The 21,398-nt window shown below is 33.4% G+C and overlaps 4 protein-coding genes across 8 annotated transcripts; 2 read left to right on the top strand and 2 right to left on the bottom strand.

The window, feature by feature from the left end:
• Positions 1-656: 656 nt before the first annotated feature.
• LOC115715023 (pre-mRNA-processing factor 39-1) lies at positions 657-7,794 on the bottom strand. 5 transcript variants are annotated; one of them, XM_061114991.1, is made up of 15 exons: positions 7,620-7,756; positions 7,471-7,548; positions 6,674-7,073; positions 6,262-6,365; positions 5,447-5,676; positions 4,603-4,770; positions 4,088-4,472; positions 3,439-3,582; positions 2,917-3,069; positions 2,711-2,827; positions 2,268-2,348; positions 2,026-2,175; positions 1,250-1,555; positions 1,038-1,175; positions 657-949 (listed from the first exon to the last, which is right to left on the bottom strand). In XM_061114991.1, exons 3-15 carry the CDS (start codon positions 7,032-7,034, stop codon positions 836-838), a joined length of 2,451 nt encoding a protein of 816 aa, XP_060970974.1. In that variant the 5' UTR covers positions 7,035-7,073; positions 7,471-7,548; positions 7,620-7,756; the 3' UTR covers positions 657-835. The 5 variants fall into 5 exon arrangements, with proteins under 5 accessions (XP_060970974.1, XP_030499666.2, XP_030499667.2 ...); XM_030643806.2 differs by lacking the exon at positions 7,471-7,548 and having other exon boundaries at positions 7,620-7,794; XM_030643807.2 differs by lacking the exon at positions 7,471-7,548 and having other exon boundaries at positions 657-946; positions 7,620-7,790.
• A 1,827-nt stretch (positions 7,795-9,621) lies between these two features.
• On the bottom strand, positions 9,622-13,401 carry LOC115712414 (uncharacterized). Its single transcript, XM_061114993.1, has 5 exons — positions 12,690-13,401; positions 12,530-12,604; positions 12,334-12,438; positions 12,158-12,247; positions 9,622-10,810 (listed from the first exon to the last, which is right to left on the bottom strand). Coding segments are annotated over exons 1-5 (573 nt in total). The 5' UTR covers positions 12,691-13,401; the 3' UTR covers positions 9,622-10,508.
• Positions 13,402-14,119: 718 nt separating this feature from the next.
• On the top strand, positions 14,120-14,793 carry LOC115715060 (mitochondrial import receptor subunit TOM9-2). Its single transcript, XM_030643852.2, has one exon. The coding sequence runs from the start codon at positions 14,175-14,177 to the stop codon at positions 14,487-14,489; it is 315 nt and encodes a 104-aa protein (XP_030499712.1). The 5' UTR covers positions 14,120-14,174; the 3' UTR covers positions 14,490-14,793.
• Positions 14,794-16,881: 2,088 nt separating this feature from the next.
• LOC133037194 (uncharacterized) lies at positions 16,882-19,243 on the top strand. Its single transcript, XM_061114058.1, has 2 exons — positions 16,882-18,528; positions 18,635-19,243. Exons 1-2 carry the CDS (start codon positions 16,882-16,884, stop codon positions 19,241-19,243), a joined length of 2,256 nt encoding a protein of 751 aa, XP_060970041.1.
• Positions 19,244-21,398: the final 2,155 nt, after the last annotated feature.

The following is a 21,398-nucleotide window of genomic DNA, read 5'->3' on the forward strand; positions in this document are numbered from 1 at the left end:
ATTACAAAATGAAATTAAAATTTTTGTTTTTAAAAAACAAAAATGCGTTCTGTAACCACTCTTGTTTTTCAATTTTAAAAACAGAAAATAAAAGTATGTTCTGTAGAGCTCATTTTCATTTTTATTTTTTTAATTTAATTTAAGTCGGGTCAAGATCCGGAGTTGAATTCGGATTCGTTGGTCAGAAACCGGGCTCAGCGTCAAGGACGTGATGAGGGAATTTCGGTCCGGGTCTGGTTGTAATCCAAAAGATTGATTAAAAAAAAAAACTGTTTAAAAAAATATTAAAAGTGATTTTTTTTGTTTTTAAAATTTTAATTTTTAATTATAAAATCGAAAAATAAAAACAGTTTTATAGAACATGTTTTTGAAAAATATTTTCACTTCTCCACTTTTAAAAACAAAAAACTGATTAAAAAATTATTACCAAACGCCACCTAAGTAATTAATACCACTAAAAATAAAATTTATACAGCTTAGAAACTTAAAATTTTAAATACTTATATTGCTATTTAACCTTAACTATATTTAGCTCTCTTGATCGTTTATCTAAGTGAAAATTATGTTGTTAATGGGATCGATTTTGACTTCATCACAAGACGTTTAATACTTTCAAAAAGATAGTAAGCTTGATATGAATGAAATACAAAGGCCACTGACACACTAACTCATCCTTTTTTTTCTTTTCCTTTTAACTCTCCTAAGATCTGCATTTAGCTACATACCCATGTTTCAACCCAAAAAAAAAGTCCTAAATAAGACTGGGAACAAAGAAAAGACGAAAAAAAAGTGATTACAGGTGGCAAAAAAACTGCCCGAAAACATTTTTTCCGTCTTAATAGTAACCGCTGTAATAGGCCTGGGTCGCTGAAGCCGGTTGCTGTACCGAAGCAACTGTTGCAGCAGCAGCTGCTGCTGTGGGCTGTGCATAGCTTTGTGGGTATGTCTGCTGAAAATGCAACGAGGTATTAGGCGTTAAAAGGGTACCGAAAAGATTAATGGAACAGATGAACCGAAATGAAAGTAAAATTAAAAACCTGAGCAGGATATGTAGGAGGATAAGCGGCATATGCTGCAGCAGCAGCAGCACTCTGAGGCACCGCTGCAGCAGCAGGTACTTGTGGAGCGGTGTAGCTGCTACCGTAAGCACTGTATGCACCGCCATATGCAGCAGCCTATTACAGAAAGATTTAAACTGTAAGCACCGCCATAAGCACTGTATGAGAGCCAGAGTAAATAGTGATCTTACCTGTTGGGTATAGCCGGGGTTCCATTGCTGTCCCTGAGCTTGTGAAGCTGGTGGCCAAGCTTGAGGCTGGGCAGCATAACCAGCAGCCCATTGATTCTGTGCATTCGGATATGCTCCCATCACGGACTGAGCTGATGGTGAAGGAGCACCAGAGTAGGCTTTCGCTAATTTTGTTTTATCTGATGCTAGAAAATCCTCAGCGTGACGTTTTTTCAACTCTGTTGTGCTTCTATGAGGTAAGAAGAGCTTCGCGTGATGATCCTCGGCCTTCTTGATAGATTGAGCATCTCCAAAAAGATTCAAAAACTGCAAAATCATTTTGTGGACTTATCAGACAGAATAAATCAATTTTTGAGAAACTAAACTTCCACAACAGCAGAGAGAGTAAGAACAAGAATCCCCAAATTACGGTAGAGATACCATTAATAGTTCTATAAGAAGAAGCATGCAACGGTGTGTGCTATAACAGGATCAAGAATACAAAGCAAGCGCCAGACTGATCCTGAAATTCTTTCCACATTTGAGGGAGGTCTAGTGACCCGAAATGAGAATATCAGATTTCACAACCCAAGAGAAGATGAAGATTTTTTTTTTAAAAAAAACCGATATATGGAATCAAAGATAATGATGATTACAGTGAAAAAGAAAATGACTGAAATGTAGTGTCTCTTCTAATCTAACAGCACACTAAATGCAAAGGGATGCAAGGCTGAGCCAACTATTAAGCCATTCAAGATACATTCATCTTACAGTATTTTCTAGTTTTCAACACATACCTCCAAAAAAATGCTAGACAGCTCTTCTCTTTCGGCAACACTTGCAACGTTGGTTGTCTCAGAGTTGGGCTCTATGAACTTCAGAACCAATGATTCTAGGTAATCAATTTGCTTTGGTTGGGACTGTATCGACTCAAAATGTATTAGGGCCTGCACATCACAGAAGGAAAATATAACACATTATAGCACTTCTTGTGTCTGATTATTACTAAAACATAAAAAGAAGGGGGCAGAGAGAGCACCTCGAGAAGAGGTTTTGACAATTGGACATGTTCAAGTGCTTCAACAAGAATTTCCCTAGCTTTTACAGCATTCCCAGATACCTAGAACAAAACGAAAAACGAATGTCAACATCACCTTGGCGATAAACCATCAATGGGATTAAACTTAGAAAGCATGCATGTGCCAACACGATCAAGTACACAAATTGGTTTCTTAGAGTAAACTACTAAAACATCTGTCAAAAAGTTCTAATACTCACGAATTTGCCAACATTAACTTTTTTTGACGGACCAACAGCGGGAGCTGAAACACATGTAATGATTTCTTTCTCGAAAAAATAAATAAATATAGATAAATATCAACACAATTGAATAACTCTAGTATCCAACCGACTAGCCAAGCATGCAGAGAGAAAAATGAAGAAAAAAAAGATATATAAATTAACCCATGTTGTCCACCATACCAAGTATGCAAACCGTGAATATTGAGCAAATAACATAGGTAACGCCAGTGAATGTTCTTTTCCTTTTTCAACGGCAATAGCTTGTTCGAATAATGAATAAGCATCTTCCAAATTACCCTGAGAAATAAAACAATCAAACATGTCAAACATAAAATATACATGAAGAAATTGCTAAAACATTAACCAACTGAATTAAAAAAATTTACCAGCCGACGTTCCATGTTTGCATGTTTTATTATTGCTTCTAGAAGCCCTGGTGAAATTTCAGAATGTACAAGCTGATAAGCAGCACGAGCACCTGCAGTGTCCCCACTTTGTTCTTTGAGCCTAGCAGCGAAAAGATGAATTTCTGGATGCCTCTGTAAAAAACAATTGCATTGAAAGTATGTATGGACATTAGTAAGAGTAAATTTACAAGACAATAAACAATAGAGTCTCCAGTCCCTGGTCTTATATTATACCCTCTTCTCTATGGAAGATACAGTCCCAAGAATAACTTGAAGATTATTTCAAAAGCACTGAAATCGATAATTTGCAAACAACAAATTAAGTCTTAAAGAGCCTTCATTACTTTTCAAAGAGCCGTGTAACATAAGATAACATGACAACCAAAAAAAACATTGAAGTTGTCATCCTAAATTTTAAATAAAGTTTGTCCAATACCTAAAAATCACATAGCATTTCAACTAGCTGGGGCGGAGATCAAGTATAAAAAGACAGAATCTCACCTTAACAAAAACTTGGGTTGCACGAACAAGTGCATTATTGGCATGATCCAAACTTTTACTGGCTTCCATGCACAAAACATATCGAATCCAGTACTCGGAGTAATTTGCACATGCAATTAGGCATCTTTCATACAGCTTGACAACCTGATTCAACAATAACAAAGATAAAACAAATTGTTCTATTCGTTCTTGCACCAACAGACGATAAAATAATAAAAAAAGATATTAAAAAAACCATAGGAGATATGCACAAGAAGTACTCCGTTAGTGGAACAGAGAAGCCCCTCAAATATGAAAGAGGGACCCTCCTTGCCTGACAGATAGGTTAGGAACATAAGATACCTGCATACATAACATTGGAACTTTAAAAGTAATAAATTACCATACAAACACATCATGAACCTAGAACGTCCACTCAGACAAATGAAGGTTTGAAATACTTAGCCTTAAAGAAATCTTATGGAAGGCCCATGCTTTAGTCTCAGTTCAATTTCCCGTTAAAAAAAGGTTGCTTCGTCCAACGATTTAGCCAATAAAGCATATGAAGCAGCAATATTACTTAACTGTAAGTCAATACAATAACAGTACAACTACTAAAAACTACATAATAAAGATGTAATCAGGTATAAAAAATACACAGCTCAAATACCTTGTTCAAATCTCCTTCTCTTTCTATAAAATCCAGGTAGTTGTGCCAATTTTCAAGTTCTGCGACATTAAGGGGGCGCACGTGAAAGTAGGGCCTCCTGATAGCTGTTTCAAAACCAATGATCTTTGAATCAAACTCTTTAGCTTTCTTATACATCTCCTCTCTAACGGCAATGTACTTCTCCAACTCCTCAGCATCTGTTGAGCCAGCTTTAACAGATGGATCTGCACCATCAGTATGGACCTCTTCTCCGTCTACTTGGTCAGCAACAGTTTCCTCCAAAGGCACATCTGCTACAGGAGCAGCTTCTGAAGGTGCAGCAGCAGCAGCCTCTTCAGAAGTCCTCAGTTCTGACAGAGGCCGGTTACCAGCCAATTCTTTAAAGCTGTCATCATTACCACGTGTTACACAAAAAAAATCATGAGTACTAATATTTTAAAAAAAAATGACAAGATCCATAAAAATGAAGAAAATAAATAGTAACACAACAGAGCCGAACAAATAAAAGAGGCTACCTGTTAAAATAGCGGTCCAGTTGTTGATTTGGATTCTCTAAAATTCTAGTATAAATCATGGCAAGTTGACTCCAATCCTGCTGCATATATTCATACTCAATATACTTATCCCAGAGAGGGAAGGAAAGGTAATCTGTTCCAACATAAGCAAGTGCTCGCTCAAAAAACCTGAAAAGCCATACGAACATGAAGCACAATTATGAAACAAGTATCAATCAGTTCATACAAACACATCCATAAAAGGGAGAGAGTGGCAGTAATGTTGAAGGAACAATTCACTCTTAACAGCACACGACACTTCCAAATGCTGCATTACCTTCCTGAAAAAAAATCATACTATGTCCGAGAAATGGAGCAGTGATAGAGGCCATCTTAGCCCTTAACTTGACGAGATCTTCTCAGCAGCAGATTGCATTAAGATGCACTTCGGAGTCAATGTTAAAAACAGCCATAATGCATTGATGACTAATTACTAATGACTCAAGCAACCACAGGGAAGGGGAGACAAAAAAGGTAAATTAGGGTCTAACAAAATTTAATTGAAACAAATGGCTTAATCCTAAAAAGTTTTTGACTACACTGTAGATAAGGGCGTTGCATATTAGAAGAAAAATAATTCAAAAAGCATATTTCCATGAAATCTTTTCGCCTTATAAGTGAGGAACCACTGTTGCAGGGGTACCCAAATATGTTAGAAAGGCAGCACAAGTTTTGTTAAAGAGAGGAGAGAATAGCAAAAACAAAACAAAGAAAGGAACCAGACCCTTGCAACTGAAAACATCATGTGCTCATGAATTCCCAATGCAAGACCAGTACTAATAAGTAGTAAATAGACTTCTAATACCTTCTAACAGTTTCTGGGTCTCCATAAGTGCTTATTGCAAATATGCAGTAATGCAGCCAGATGTCGACTGAATAGGTAACTCCCTGAACAGCTCGCTCATAAACCTCAACAACTTTATCAATAGAACCCGAGTGAGCCTCATGATCAGCATACTTCTTCCAATAACCATAACACAATGGAAACTCTGCTAAAAATGCATCATAAACTTTTCTGATTTTCAATATGTTGTTCTGCACAAGAGATATGAGTGAATAAGTCAGTTTCAATCCAAAGACCTATGGATATAAGATATATATAATAACAGAAACTGTTAACAGCAAAGAAAGGATTGAAGTTGTATTAAATAGACAGCTCTTTGATCAAAAGTACATGGGAGTCGAAGATTTATCATATATTTTATATATTAATGAATTTTGTGAAAAATTTATATCTTAATGATAAATTTATGTGCATAAGAATGATACAAACACTAAACTAGATCATCCAATTGCAATACAAGAGCATAATGTACATATCGAGGGTTTAAGAGAAGCAATTGAACTTTACTTATATTTCTGGCTAGCAGAAGAGTCCAAGAAGAAGAAAAAATGGCCATGCTTCAACCCTAAAGTTCTAAGGCTAGAGAGATTAAATACATAAATAATTCTGACAAAGTTGTATATTGAGGTAATAATATAAAATTGTGCTATCAAGTGTATGAAGTTGATTAAAGCTAACACGAGTACCAACAATTTACTTAAATGTGGATTCCATTCTGAAATGCTAAGTTATTTTGTTACAGTTAAATAGCTGCAACAAGAAGAAATGGACTTAACCTCTGTTACTTTCTCTGTCTCTTCAATCAAAGCAGTCCAGGCATTAAAATCTAAAGAATTTGCCTTCACGATGTTCCACAACCTTTCTTCTTCAGAAGACATAGCTGAAATTAAACATACATAGAATTATTGAAGGTAAACTTGAAAAGTAATATCCAATCTAGCCAGTTTAAAAGGGTCACAAAAATACAAAATAAAACAAGGTAACTAAAAAAACAAACAAACAGAGATAGTGAGAGACCTTAAAAGGAACAAATATCCATCGTAACAAATTGTTACATATCAGTACTACGTGCTCAAGAGCAAACTTGCTCAAAGATGTCAATTAGCTGGAAAAAGTAAATAAATAAAAAACCACAGCAATCCCACTTATGAAGCAAAATTATAATGTAACATTCCCAAAAAGACATACCAGTACCGTCCACATACTGTTGAGCATCCATAGCTCCACCCAAGTTATCCGTCACAGTTCCATTTTCAGCAGTTCCATTCACAGAAGTATCATAGCCAGTAGCTTGGGATGAATCCATGGCTTCAACACCTGTACTGGCTTCAGATGCTTGCATTAGAGAATTATAATCATTCTTTTCACTAGCATTAGAACCATCATCAGCAGAAAAAGCTGCAATGGCAGAAGCTGTGGAAGTAGATATTTCATCGGCAGAAGCAACATTTGAGCTCTCATCGGCATAGCCGGTGGAGCTATTATAGCCTGCTGCTACAAATCCCGACATGGAAGTTGTATGAGCAACAACAGTTTCACTATCACCCATAATTAACGTACAATTTCTTTATTTTGAATAGTGCACAAACTGCAAGAACACAAAAAAATATCTTTAGATAAATCCCCAGCAAAATAACCACTCCAATACATCTTTAGCTCATCATATTCATCCAATAAGCAAGCCCAATATTCACAAATAGCAACAATATTCATTCAGTAATAGATATCATCTTCAAATTACAACCAAGTACACTAAACCCTAATTAATTCAAAAAAAGAATAAATCTTTTCAGAAACAACAACTGAAACAAACTAACATATCATTGTAGATACTAACATACTGTCAATAACAAGAATCTAAACGAAACAGGGGAACATATGTATGAATATCTATTCCAAAACCGTTGCTTAACAAAGTTACCAAGCAACGACAGCAAAGAAACGATTAGCAGTTGAAATACCAAAGCATTCAGATCCAAACATACCTTAAGCGGAAGCACAAGAAAACAATCCACCAAAACCCTAGGAAAGAGTTAAAACCTAGAAGTTGGGAACAATAAACCCTAGAAGAGCAAAAAAAAATGCTGAAACGAAGAAGAAGGGAATGGAAATGTGAATAAGAGAAGAGACGAACCTGAGTTGAGGATCGAAAACGGCGTCGTTCGGAGAGAGTTCTTAAACCGAAGTGTCTGTCGCCGAGTACGGGGATAGAGGAGAGAGAGAGAGAGAGTAGTATATATATGTGTTTGAGTTTTTATACGAAACGTTTTGGTGGCAAAACGAAACGCAAGAAGAAAATGTTTTTAGAAAATGTGAAGAGTCTTTCTTTTGGTAGTGTGGCCATATAGGGTCTAGGGTGACAAATCGCCCGAGCCGCACTACACCGCACAAAAAATACGATTTGAGATTTTTTACAGTGCAATTGCGATTTGTATTTTCATCAAGCTACATAGTATAGTTGTTACGAAAATTAAAAATAGTACGCAAGTATACGCAATCAAGTAGTAAACTCACGCAAGTGAGTTCGAACCACAGAAAATTTAATTAATTACTACTAAATTATACTTATGATTCTATTTGGCAAATTAATACTTTTTACGATTTCAAAAGAATAAAATAATTCTGGAAACTTAAAATAAACAAATGAATATTAATCAAGATGAGAGAATAGGGAGGAGAATCATGTTGTTAGTTTACCAAATCGTTAATGCCTAATTGCTATCCTTATCTTGAAGTGAATGACAGATTATAAATTAACCTAACTCTTTTCAGATCTTTTAGGTTCTAAATCACATGTTCTCTAACTAATCTCTTAATTAAACTAACATGAAATCAGCATTAAGCAATAATCTAATTATCACAAAGGCTGTGCAAATACTTTCGTTTCACATCAAAACCTAGATTATCCAATTTTAGCATTCTCAATTCTCACTTTTCAGATTTCGAATTGAGATCATATAACATGTAAAAGGTGATCAAGCTTACACATGGAATTAAACACAAATTTAGATAATTTCTCAATCAAGATGGAGGAATGGCAATTATTCATTAACTAGGCAAAGACTTTAAACAACATTCATCATCCTCCCTAAATGGGAAATTTAGCTCATAACAATAATAAAAACATCCATGATTAATTCTGAAACAAAACTAGACATAAAAGATAGATAGAGGGTAAAAGAAAGAAACTAGATGGTGATATCGCTCCGGGTCTTCAAGATTGCTTCCTCTTCTCTTTCATTCACTTTTCAGGTCTGTTCTTGCTTGCTTTGACCTTTTGAATCGTGTTCCTTATATAGGAATGAAAGGTGTGCCTCCAATTGGGAAAAAAAATGAATTAGGTCAAAAACTATGTTTTCCGTACCTGGTCAAGTTGGTCGCGACTACAGGCAAATCTCGAAAAACATAGATTCTGCCAAATCTTCAAGTCGTGGTCGCGACCTCACTTCTTGCTAGTCGCGACTGACACCCAATGAGTAGCTTTTGTCGATTTTTCACCAGTTTGTCCCGTCTTTTCGTCAATTGACTGAATTTGAACTTTAATACCCCGGGAACCTGAAACAAGGAAAATCAAGCGTAAAACCGCTCCAAAAGACACCAATAACCGAGAAAATACTTACTTATTAGACCCGTAACATAGGTTAAATATAACCTAGCAATAGTAGGATTTGCAGTTTTAAATTTAATAATCGTATTGCATTATATATTACAAAAATGTTAATTTTTACATTATAATATTTATTGCTTACACAATCACTTACAAATAAATTTAAGGAACATTTATATAAATTATTTTTATTTTTTATTTTTTCTTACTTCTTATTGCTAATATATTATTATTGATATATATATAATATGTAATATATTTGTATATTATATCATTTTTTAAAGACAATTCATTACAACAACTTGATTAGTATATTTGTTATGACGTTAAAAGTTTGATAAGATAGTCTTTTAATTTTTATTTTAATATTTGATAATGATGATAGTGTAAACCGCCTAAACTGCACTGTACCATTGCAAAAACTGCATATGTGTTTTGGTTTGAAAAAATAGCTTAAACCCGCACCGCAAACACCCGGGCATACAAGGCATTTTATTATTATTATTATTTTAGTTTTTTTTAAAAAAAATAAATCATGTAATTTTATTAATAGTAATCAATTAAATTTTAGGGTATTTTGAATTTTTGTAAAACTCAATGAACTTTATTTATATAGTTTTTATCAACTTTCCATTTAAGTTGGGAAATACATTTGAGTTTTGAAAAATACAATTAAGTCTAAAAGGTCCCAAATTCTTTCCATTTCATTATTACCCTACAAAACTTTATTCTTCATAAATTAATCATTAATTAATTACAAAAAAAAAAAAAAATCATTAATAAAAATTTAGTTGAGTGCGAAAATCATAGGGTAAATACCATTTTGGACCCTCTGTTTTACAAAAGTTACCAATTGGACCCTGTATTTTGTTAAATGACAAAATGGACCCTGTATTTTCTAAAATAGTACAAATAGGACCCTGAATTGATTTTTTGTCAAAATAAAGTTTAATTATAATCCAATCTAAAAGTGCTATGACAAAACTGTTTACATTTTTTTGTATCTGTTCGTATTAAGCATTGTCTTCAAGTTGGTTGTATTAAAAAAAAGTTGTCAAAAATTAAGCTCAGGGTCCTATTTTTACTATTTTAGAAAATAGAGGGTTCATTTTGTCATTTAACAAAACACAGGGTCCAATTTATAACTTTTGCAAAATACAGGGTCCAAAATAGTATTTACCCAAAATCATATTTAAATGTAACCAAAATATTCTTGAAAATATCCTTACCCAAAAAAACATACTGTTAAAATTTTACTTATTGATTATGATTGGTCAAAGATTAGCACCACATGCACCAATTTTTTAAAAATATATATTTATATATCAGCAACAAGCCAAACCAACATACAAACTGATCATAACAAGTACAATAAAAGAGTAATTAATTAATTAATTGAACAAGTATTACATCAAACTAAGCTTGATTTGGTTTGGCAACTCTCTTTAAAATCCTTTTTTTCTGGCTTGTTCTCAACACAGGTTCTTGTTCTTGAACCTTCTTCTGTTTTTGCTTCTGGTTCTGATTTTGGTTCGGATTCTGATTTTTAAACCCTTTATTATCGGAACAAGTCTTTAGAACCCAATTTGGTTTTTTTACCTCTTCAATTGGAATTGTCCTAATTCTAGCAACTGCAGTAGTTACTTTCTTATGCATTTTGGGAGTTGAACTTCTTTCATTCACCAACTTGTTTCTACTTCCAATCAACCCATCATTATCTGAAATAATGAATACAAAGAATTAATAAAGCAATAACACAAAGATGAAATAATGTTATTGTGTTCAAACATTTGTGAAAATTGATCATTTATATTATAATGACACTTTACAAAATGATATTATTTTATAAATTTTTATAAAAAATTATCACGACACAATTTATATTTCTATTAATTTATAATTTGTGTGCAAAATAACTTAGTTAATTGGAGGTGGGTCGAACTTGACCCACTTCAATTAATACTGGGGTCGGGGCGTATCTCATTGCTATTACTCAAACAAGCATGAAATGTATGCTTGTGTATTCGTCCATATGTCAAATTGGATATATAATTATTGGAATACTTGTTGGAGACTATGAGTTTCTCGACCTTTTGCCTTAGGATTAGTCAGTTTTATTTCTCGATGGGGGGTAAGGGAAGGGATATAACTCAGCGGTAGAGTGTCACCTTGATGTGGTGGAAGTCATCAGTTCGAGCCTGATTATCCCTAATGTAAGTTTTTCTATTTTTACTTGCTCCCCCGCCGTGATCGAATGAAAATGGATAAGAGGCTCGTGAGATTGACGTGAGGGGGTAGGGATGGCTATATTTCTGAGAGCGAACTCCAGGCGAATATGAAGCGCATGGATACAGGTTGTGCCTTGGAATGAAAGACATAATTTGATTTGACTTCTAATGCAAATCGAATAAATTAGGAGCTTGCGCAGGCTCCCGACCCAAACCAATTTTATTTCTTGGCCATGCCTAATTGACTAGGGTGAGTGTTGAGAATTTCCTAAAACAGTATATTAAGAGATGTTTAAAATAAACATTTTATAAAAAATTACCAAAATAATGCAAAGTGACTAAAAAAATGATAATTGCATAAAATATTATTTTCTGTTAAATTTTTATAATTTTTATGTTTAAATATTTTTATTACATTTTCACGATGTTAAATGAAAACAATAAGAAAATTTTATAAAAGTAACATGAAAATAACTTCCAAACAACAATAAAAAATAGTATACAAATAATAGAAAAATAAACAATAAATTAACAATAGTATAACATAAAAATAAATCAAAAGATCATATTTTTTGTAAAATAAAATCATAAAAATATTTAAAATTCTGTTAAACCGTATTTTTGTACTTTTTTTTTGTTATTTTAGTGTATTTATGAAATAATCCCAAAAAATGTTATTTTAGCGAACTCCCTCGTAATAAACTATGCCTTAGTGTGAGCAATTTTAGCAACTAATCTTGTATGTGTTCTAAAAAATCATAATAGAAAAAGGAATTTGTTCATCTTTCCAAAATCTCAACTCGAAAACACATAAGAATTCTTGAATGAAATTATTACCGGGGCTCGATAAGACAGCACGAGGCCTTGAAACAAGGCTAGCTTTAAGATTTGGCTTTGATTCCTTCACAACACCTCTCTTTTGCTCAACTGTTTTTTTTACCCAAATATCATATTACAAAACTAAAAAGTTTGTATAAATATTACAAATATATATACATATAAAAAAAACAAACCTTTAGGAGCAGAATTATTCAAATCCATGGTTGAGTTTAGCACATAATCCTTCAAAATTCTGGCAATTGGCAGTAATGGTGAAACACTACTCTGATTTTCCTTTTCTGCAAAATAATAATTTTCTCCATCAAACAAAAACTCATAATAATAAATATATATGTAACAATATATATAAATATATAATTAAGGAACAACCTTGTTGAGTTTGTGGAGAAAGACATTCTTCTTGTTCTTTAAACTCTTCTACTCTCACCTTCACTCTTGGATACACTTCAATTAATAAAAAGTCACATAATTAAATAATTTAACTAAATATTTAAAAAGAAGAAGAACAATAAGAACAATGAACACTTACTTTTGTTTTTTGTTGTTTTAACAAAAACTAAGAAAACCCAGATAGGAATGAATACAAAAGTTTTGAAATGAAGAGAGATTCTTATATAAAAGTTTTCTATGTGTTGTCTTTATTATTATTTATTTTTTGGTAAAACCAAAGAGAAAGCTAAAGTTTTGTTTTTTTTTTTTTTGTTCTTGTTTATTTATTTGAAATTCAAATGGGAAAAATGGTTCTTTTTTCTGTTGGTGAAGAAAGAATAATAAAGGTTAAAAAAAAGGAAGTATTGTGGTGTGGGTTAGATTTAGAGTCTGACAGAAGTAATAGTCACCTGATTTAACAGAAAAATTCACAAAAATGGCTTTGAATATAGAAATGGGTATCCATACATATATTGATATTTTCTTGACTTGAAAACCAAGATTAATAGAAATGAATTCAAACCATTTTCAATTTCAGAGCATGGCGCCTTTTTATTATTAATGCCCCACGTGACCATCATGTGACCCTACCACTCAATTACTATTATTTATTATTATTAGAGCTACACCAAACCATAAATGATGACAATAAACTCATGGAGCTGAATTAGGGGTGATAATTCAGGTCACGATATGAACCCGACTTAAGATTTTTTTACGGGTTAGAAAAGAGTCGTGTTCGTATCATTTAAAATACATTATTAGAATTTTAATTTTTTTATATTATTTCAAATTTTTACATTACATCATCCATCAAATTTTTTTATATAATTTAAATATTTAAAAATAAGAATAATACTTCTCAACATGTGAAGAAACATTTCATCATTCTCCAAATGCTACTCTAATTACTACTCTAAAATGCATCATCTAACAGAACATGATTTTAATATTCATATATATTTTTTTAACTATTTTCTTTAATATTTTGAGGAATAACTTCATTTAGAGAAGATGTAAAGAGTGCTCTTGATGCCCACATAGTAATTAAAAATTTGTATGGTAAGTTTATAGTACACCCCTTAAAATGGTTGTTTGTAATGACCATGAGATCTTTTTTTTTTTGAAAATAAGCGTAGAAATATATTAAATAAAACTAGACCTCATGGTCGTTACACAACATGTTTTTCGGTACAGAATTGATCGGAATCGATCCATACAACTGGTAGGTGAAAAAGTCCACTTAGCGACATTATGTGCCGCAAAGTTACAGTGCCTACTAACATTAGAAAAATTACAACACATGAAAATGACCATAAGGTCTAAGTGGTATGTTTTCAGTTTTTTCAATCCATAAACGTCTTATTTAAAAAAAATTATAAAAAATGGTATTTTTCAATTAAAATTATTGTAAAGTTATATAATAAAAAATAGTTCTAAACTTATCCCCTCCAAACTTGGGCTGGGCTTAGGATAGAAAGCCCAATTAACACACCTCTCCAAAAAAAAAAAAAAAAAACTCAAAAACCCTCGTCTCAGCGAGCCAAGAGATTTCAGTGCCAAATTCCTCTGTTTTCCCAAATCAATGGCGTCCCAATCCCGAAAAGGTGGAATTTCACTCCCTGAGAGACGAAACCCCAAGAAAGACGAGAGCAAAAGCATAATCCTGAGAATTTCTCAATCAGAAATCGTGGCTCGGGGAAAGCAGGCAGCGACGGACGCGGCATTCGTAACGAAGAAGCTTTTGAAGAGCACTAGCAAGGCTGCCTGGATCGCCGGCACAACTTTCCTCATTCTCGTCGTACCTTTGATCATCGAGATGGACCGTGAGCAGCAGATGAACGATCTCGAGCTTCAGCAGGCCAGTCTCCTCGGCACGCCTTCCTCATCTCAAAAGTGATCTCGTAAATCTTCGATACTCTATACTCCTAGGGTTTATGATTCTTTTTGAATTTTGGAGTAAATTGAAATTGAACTTACGTGAATTTGAATTTCGTTTTTCTGAGCTATGTGTTTGATTTCGGGGGTAGATTAGTTACAATAACACTGCTGGTTTTTGGTTGTAGTAATGGTTAATAACTTAATATCTTTGAATTGAAGGAATATTTCTGAACTGAACCTTTTGATATTGATTTTGTGGTGTAATTATAGATAGTTTACTGAATTTTCAGGCGTTTATATAAGTGAAATTTGAGCTTTATTTATGAATTTATCTTCATATTCATGTGAATGAGAGTAATCTCATAATTTGCTTCCCCATGATGTCTGGGTACGATTTTTCACATACATTCCAAGCTAATCAAATGTAATGGCAAAAAAAAATTTAATTTAATTTCAATTTTTTTTAGTTTGATTGTATTTTAAATTATTGGAATGTTATCTAAAAGAATAATTTTTTCACAAATTTGTGAAATAATTATTTTATTTTAAAATAGGCATAAAGTTCATTCCAATGCAAGGTGAATTTTTTTTTATATATGTTTATTAAATTCAATTCTATTCTTGTTGTGTTTTCATTTCGTAGGTAGTATTTGGTTGGAATGAATTAAAAAAAAAATAGTAATGAGTATAAGAATGAAATAGAATCAAATTTAAAATTCATAAAAAATATGGAATAGTCATTATATTGGTATGTGATTGTTTCTTTAATATGAAATAAAAATTGTTTCTTTTCTATTTTATTACCTTTAACCAAGTGCCACTTAACTTCTTTATATCTAAAATTTTCTTATGCATTGGACTTGGTATGTGATTGAGAAGAAGTTTTTAACTTTTTAGGAGTTTATATCATTTGGTAACTATAATTGGTATAGAGAAACTTGTTCATTCTGATTCTTTTTGTGTTTTGAGACTTGTTTGTTCTAGTCAATATAGTAATTTTCCATTAGAGCATTTGTGTTTCTGTGGACTGTGTGTGGTGTTGTGTTTCAAGCTGCTGCAATTAATTGCTTATTAGCTTCTCTTTTATAGGTTGCTAAGATTAATGGGTTTAGATATTGTGGATGGTTGGGGTGTTTTTGGTTTTTGTTATACATACTTAAATACTCTAATGAATAATTATATACCTTAGAGTAATTTGCGGCAAAACTCCCTCAACTATCAATTTACTTGCAAAAAACCATCCAACCTCATATTTTGGTGGGAAAACCCTCCAAAGTACTGTTTCGTTTACATTTTTAAGGTGTCGTCTATTCAGCCTCGTTAAGTTTTAATTTTGCCCACGTGGCAATGACAGGTCAATAAAAAATTATCCTACGTGGCCATATTTTACAAAATAAAAATTAAAATAAAAATAAAAAATTTAAGAGTAATTTGCGGCAAAACTCCCTCAACTATCAATTTACTTGCAAAAAACCATCCAACCTTAAAGTTTTTTAGATGGTTTTTTGCAAGTAAATTGATAGTTGGGGGAGTTTTGCCGCAAATTACTCTTAAAGTTTTATTTTTATTTTGTAAAATATGGCCACATAGGATAATTTTTTAGTGACTTGTCATTGCCACGTGGGCAAAATTAGGAGCTGGACAGACGACATCTTAAAATGTAAACAGAATAGTACTTTGGAGGGTTTTCCCACCAAAATATGAGGTTGGATGGTTTTTTGCAAGTAAATTGATAGTTAAGGGGGTTTTGCCGCAAATTACTCTATACCTTATTATGTCATGTGGTTAAGTGTAATGGGAATGATGTAAATGAAATTTTATAAGAATAATAATGGAATTGGTATTATGATGTTCCATTTATTTTTTTGAATGGTAATGAGAATGGGTGGATTCTTTTGGTAAAGAAAGGGTATAAAAAGAAAGGTATAATGATAATTTTGTTTTTATATAAATGTTGCAATTGTGATTACATAAGTATAGAGTTTTAATGCTTATTCATATAAATGGTGCAATGATAATTACATTGTAAATATATTATAATTATAAAGTTTCATTACAACAAATCAATTAAGTTTAGAAATGAATACTTTTATGTCGCAAAAGAAAATTAAAATTATTTTATTTTGTTTAAATAATTAAAACAAGTAATTCAAATATTTTAATTTGATTTTTTTTTTTTTGAAAATAATATTTTAATTTGATTTAATTGTCATTATTAGAACATTTATTTATTTTTTATTTATAAATTTTTGAAAGATATATTTGTCTTTTTATTTTTAATTAATAAAAATAATGGATGTTGAGAAAGGGAAATGTATTTCTTATAAAAATAGTGAAACAATTTTTTTTTTTATTTTCCCTAATTTTTGTATAGAAATCAATATTTGATTCTCTTCACTTTTTAAGTAAACATGCTCCGTAAGCTAGGCTACGATAGAATAGAATGGAATTTCCTTGAAGCCATGCTCCGTAAGCTAGGCTTTGAAAATTGGTGGACTAGGCGTCTAGTGAAATGTGTTTCTTCAGCGTGCTATACAGTGATTCATGGTAAACACGAAATCGGCCCCATCATTCCTTCAAGAGGCATTAGACAGGGAGATCCATTATCCCCCTATCTGTTTATCCTATGTGCTGAGGGCCTTTCAGCGATCCTTCGACGATACGAAGCACGTGGTTTACTACATGGTTGCAAAGTTGCAAATGGTGCCCCCCGAATATCGCATATGTTATTTGCGGATGACAGTTATCTATATTGTAAGGCAACTATGGAAGAAACTACAAGAGTACAAGAGGTGTTGAGCAAATTTGAAGAGGCTTCAGGTCAGAAAGTTAACTACTCTAAGTCCTCTATTTTTTTCAGCACTAACACAACCTTGTCAACTCGTAACAATATTAGCCAAAGGCTCGGCATGACTATAGCAGGGACGAATAGTCTATATCTTGGACTTCCTAGCACCATATCTTGCAACAAGACAGATGTTTTTGGTTACTTAAAGGAGCGAGTTCGAAAACGAATTGAAGGTTGGGAAGCAAAATTCCTTTCTCGGGCAGGGAAAGAGATTTTAATAAAAACTGTGGCTCAGTCTCTACCAAGCTATGCTATGAGCGTGTTCCTAATTCCAATCGACATTACTCGGGAGATGGAGAAAATTATGACAAAGTTTTGGTGGCAATCTTCTAACAAGTCAGGGAAAGGGATCCATTGGCTTTCTTGGGACCGACTGTGTATTCACAAGAAAATAGGGGGTATGGGTTTTCGTCACCTTCGTGATTTTAATTTGTCTCTTCTTGGCAAGCAAGGTTGGCGACTACTAGTGCAACCCGACTCTCTCGTGGCCAAGATTTTTAAAGCTCGTTACTACCCCAACAACTCTTATCTTGATGCCTCTCTAGGTAACAATCCTAGTTTTGTTTGGCGTAGTGTATGGGAAGCTCAACAACTTGTAAGGAAAGGGCTTCGTTGGTGTGTAGGGGATGGAACCGAAATCAATGTTCTTAACGAACCATGGCTGCCTTATTCTGATAATCCTTATGTCTCTACCTCTCATCCTAGTTTAATTGATGCTAAAGTCCATAGCCTAATGAAGATGAATGACACAGGTTGGGATATGGAAATTTTAGAAGATTTATTTGAGGAAAGAGATAGAAGATTGATAGTGCAAATTCCCTTGCAACATTCGGCTACTAAAGATACATTGACATGGGCATATGAAGCTTCGGGTATATACTCAGTCAAAAGTGCCTACAAGCTCCTCCAACAAGTTAATGGTAGATGGGATAATGATGTAGATGCTGCATCAACTTTCTGGGCTACTATGTGGCGTCTAAAAATCCCTCCTAAAGTGAAGAATACTCTATGGCGTGCGGGTAAGAACTGCCTTCCTACTCTTTGTATGCTGCAAACGAAGAGAGTTAATGTTAACTCTCTCTGCCCGATTTGTAGAGAGGAAGAAGAGACTATATTACATGCCTTGGTCACTTGCTCACACATAAAACCGGTTTGGGATCGAGTTGGGATTGGTACAAATATCACTCCCGATATCACTCTTTTCGATCGGGTGCATTCGGGTTTTTACTGGTGCCGATTCAAGTAAAAGATGTCTAATTGCAACACTTTGTTGGGCGATTTGGAGTACCCGAAATGATTTTGTTTGGCAAAAAAAGGTGGTAAATGCTGATGGAATTGTAGTGTTAGCTAGAGGTTATCTTGATCAATGGACAAATGCTCAAAGCACTCTCATTGAGTCATCATGGTCTGGTTTTCAGACGGGTGATGGGGTTGAGCAATGGTCCGCTCCGAGTGAAAATAGTATCAAGATCAATGTTGACGCTGCTCTTTTTGAGGATGGAACCAGCCACGGGATCGGTATGGTAGCTCGCGACCATCATGGTTTCCTAATCGAAGGCCGAACTGAACACTTCCAAGGGGCTGCTACTCCGGAAGTCACTGAAGCAATCGGGGTCCGAGAAGCCTTGAGTTGGATTAAGAAGAAAAACTGGCAGCAAGCTAGTATTGAAACAGATTGTCTCATGGTGGTTCAAGCACTTCGAAGTTCAATTAAAATGCTATCTTTGTTTGGACAAATCATTGATGAGTGTAAACGACTCTCCTCGGAACTAAAGCATGTTTCTATTTTCTTTGTTAAACGATCAGCTAATGTGGTAGCTCACAACTTTGCACGAGCTTCTATATTATTTCCTGGTTGTCTTTTTGGTATGGAGTCTGTTCCTACCGATTTGTTACATTGTCTTGTAACTGAGATTGTTGGTTAATAAAATTATTATTTTCCTTTCAAAAAAAAAAAGTAAACATGCTAATGATAAGCAAAGAGTTTGAAATTGGAACTTGTTTTTGTATTTTTCTTTCTTAAAGTGCAATTTTGCAAGGTGTTTGACAAAGTATTACACACACTATTACTCTTTTTTTTTTTTAACAATGAACAAAATTTCATTGAGAAAAAAAATTAGGGTTGAGTACATTAAAAGGAGAGATCAAAGATCTTCCATTCAAATTAGCTCACCGTTACTCTCTTGATACTTATTCACTACATCAAATTACCAATTTCGTTTCAAATCCAATCCAATATTATCAATTGTGACAGTCAGTAGTCCCGTGATCCGTAAGGGGAAACACCGGGTAAGCTGTGCAATCCCACACCGCCTGGGGAAGGTCAAGTGGGATGATTCTGACACCGTGTAGGTATGGGACTACACAGTTGAAGAGAGCTTAAATGGATTGATTGGTACTACCTATGTCAACAATGTGCATCTTGTTTTTCGGTAGCCCATCACGAAAGAACTCCACAGTTAAGCGTGCTTGGCCTGGAGCAATTTCAAGGATGGGTGACCTCTTGGGAAGTTTTCCCAGGAAGCGTGCGAGTGAGGACAAAGCACGCTGGAAACACTCGTGTTGGTCTGTAGGGCCAGTCATCAATCCAGGAAGCAACTAGAGTGGCGTACTCGTGTATAAGAGTCATTCATTCCGTGGGTGTAAGGACCCAATGGAGGCTTGAAGCGAGGACGTTACATCAATCTATTCATGCACAAGGCTCCCTATCCCTATCCCCTCAAATGCTCAACCAAACCAACTCCCTTTACTTTTTTTTTTTTATTGATTATGCCTCCCTGAGGAGGCACGAGAGAAAAAAAAACCACACATGACAGAAAATTCCAATATTATAAGTCAAGGTTCATTTATTCACATTATGAATCATAAAATTACACTTTCGGGTATCTAAAATAAATTTTCCTCTTTGGGATATATATCAAGACGCTTTACTTTCTTTGGTATATTCTTCTCCTTACTTTTCTTCTATATTTCTTCAAAAATCAAGTTATATACTAGTCTAGTTAAAGACTAGTTACCGTTACTAATTGTTGTATGTATTATACAACGTTCATCATACACCCACCCACTTTCGAGTATATGCTTCAATAAAAATCATACAAGGCTAAATCATTATAGTTGAATTTGTGAATTGTAATACAATATTAGTGTATATATATGTGTACAATATTTTTTTAAAATTTAAAATTATATTAACAAGTGAATTAACTTACTACTATAGACTCATAATAATGCAAATAACCTTTAAAATATTGTGAGTGTAACTTTGTCTTACCACATTTTTAGTTGATGTTAATCCATTTACTTAGCAAAGACTTTTTAATCCGTTTACTTTTTGCTATGTTTAATAAATTCATGGCTATATTCAAAAAACAATAAATAAATTCATGGTAGAGTATTATTTATTTATTTTTAAATAATATAATTGATTTCTTCCCCTTCATAATTAGAAAATATATCTTTTTCTAAAAACAAAATTGAGACACATAGAAAAATATGATGAAATATATATAAGTAATTAAGCTAGCTTAGTGGTGAGAGAGGGATGGGAAAAATGGAGAGGTGATGGGTTCGAATCCAGAATCTTTAAGCCATTAAGCTAATATATAATTTTTGAGATTTTGAAACTCTAAAAGTATTTCTGCTACTAGTTGAGTAACTAATAAAATTCAGTTTTTAACTTTAGAAAATTCTTGCAACAGAAGTCAATTTTACTAATTTTTTCATAAAAAATTTCTTATAAAATTAAAAATTGAAAGCAGAAACTCAATTAAACAAGACTATAACTACTAGATTATGTTTAAGAATTTATAAAAATTTTGAAAAGCTAAAATGAAAATAATCTAACTCTCTTTCATATTAGATAAAATTAAATGACACTAATAACACTTCACCAAACAAACTTATCCTTTATTATTTGAAAAAGGGAAATTTGCGGCAAAAGTCCCCAAGAAGTTCACGTTGATGCAGATTAGTCCCCAACCTCCAAAAATAGCGGCAATAGTCCTCAAGGTCACACTTTTTATTTGTCCGTCGATACCCAGTTTGACAGCCCCGTTAAGTACTGGCAAAAATGCCACG

The sequence above is a fragment of the Cannabis sativa genome, chromosome 4 (assembly GCF_029168945.1).
Source record: "Cannabis sativa cultivar Pink pepper isolate KNU-18-1 chromosome 4, ASM2916894v1, whole genome shotgun sequence".
Taxonomy (NCBI): Eukaryota; Viridiplantae; Streptophyta; class Magnoliopsida; order Rosales; family Cannabaceae; genus Cannabis; species Cannabis sativa.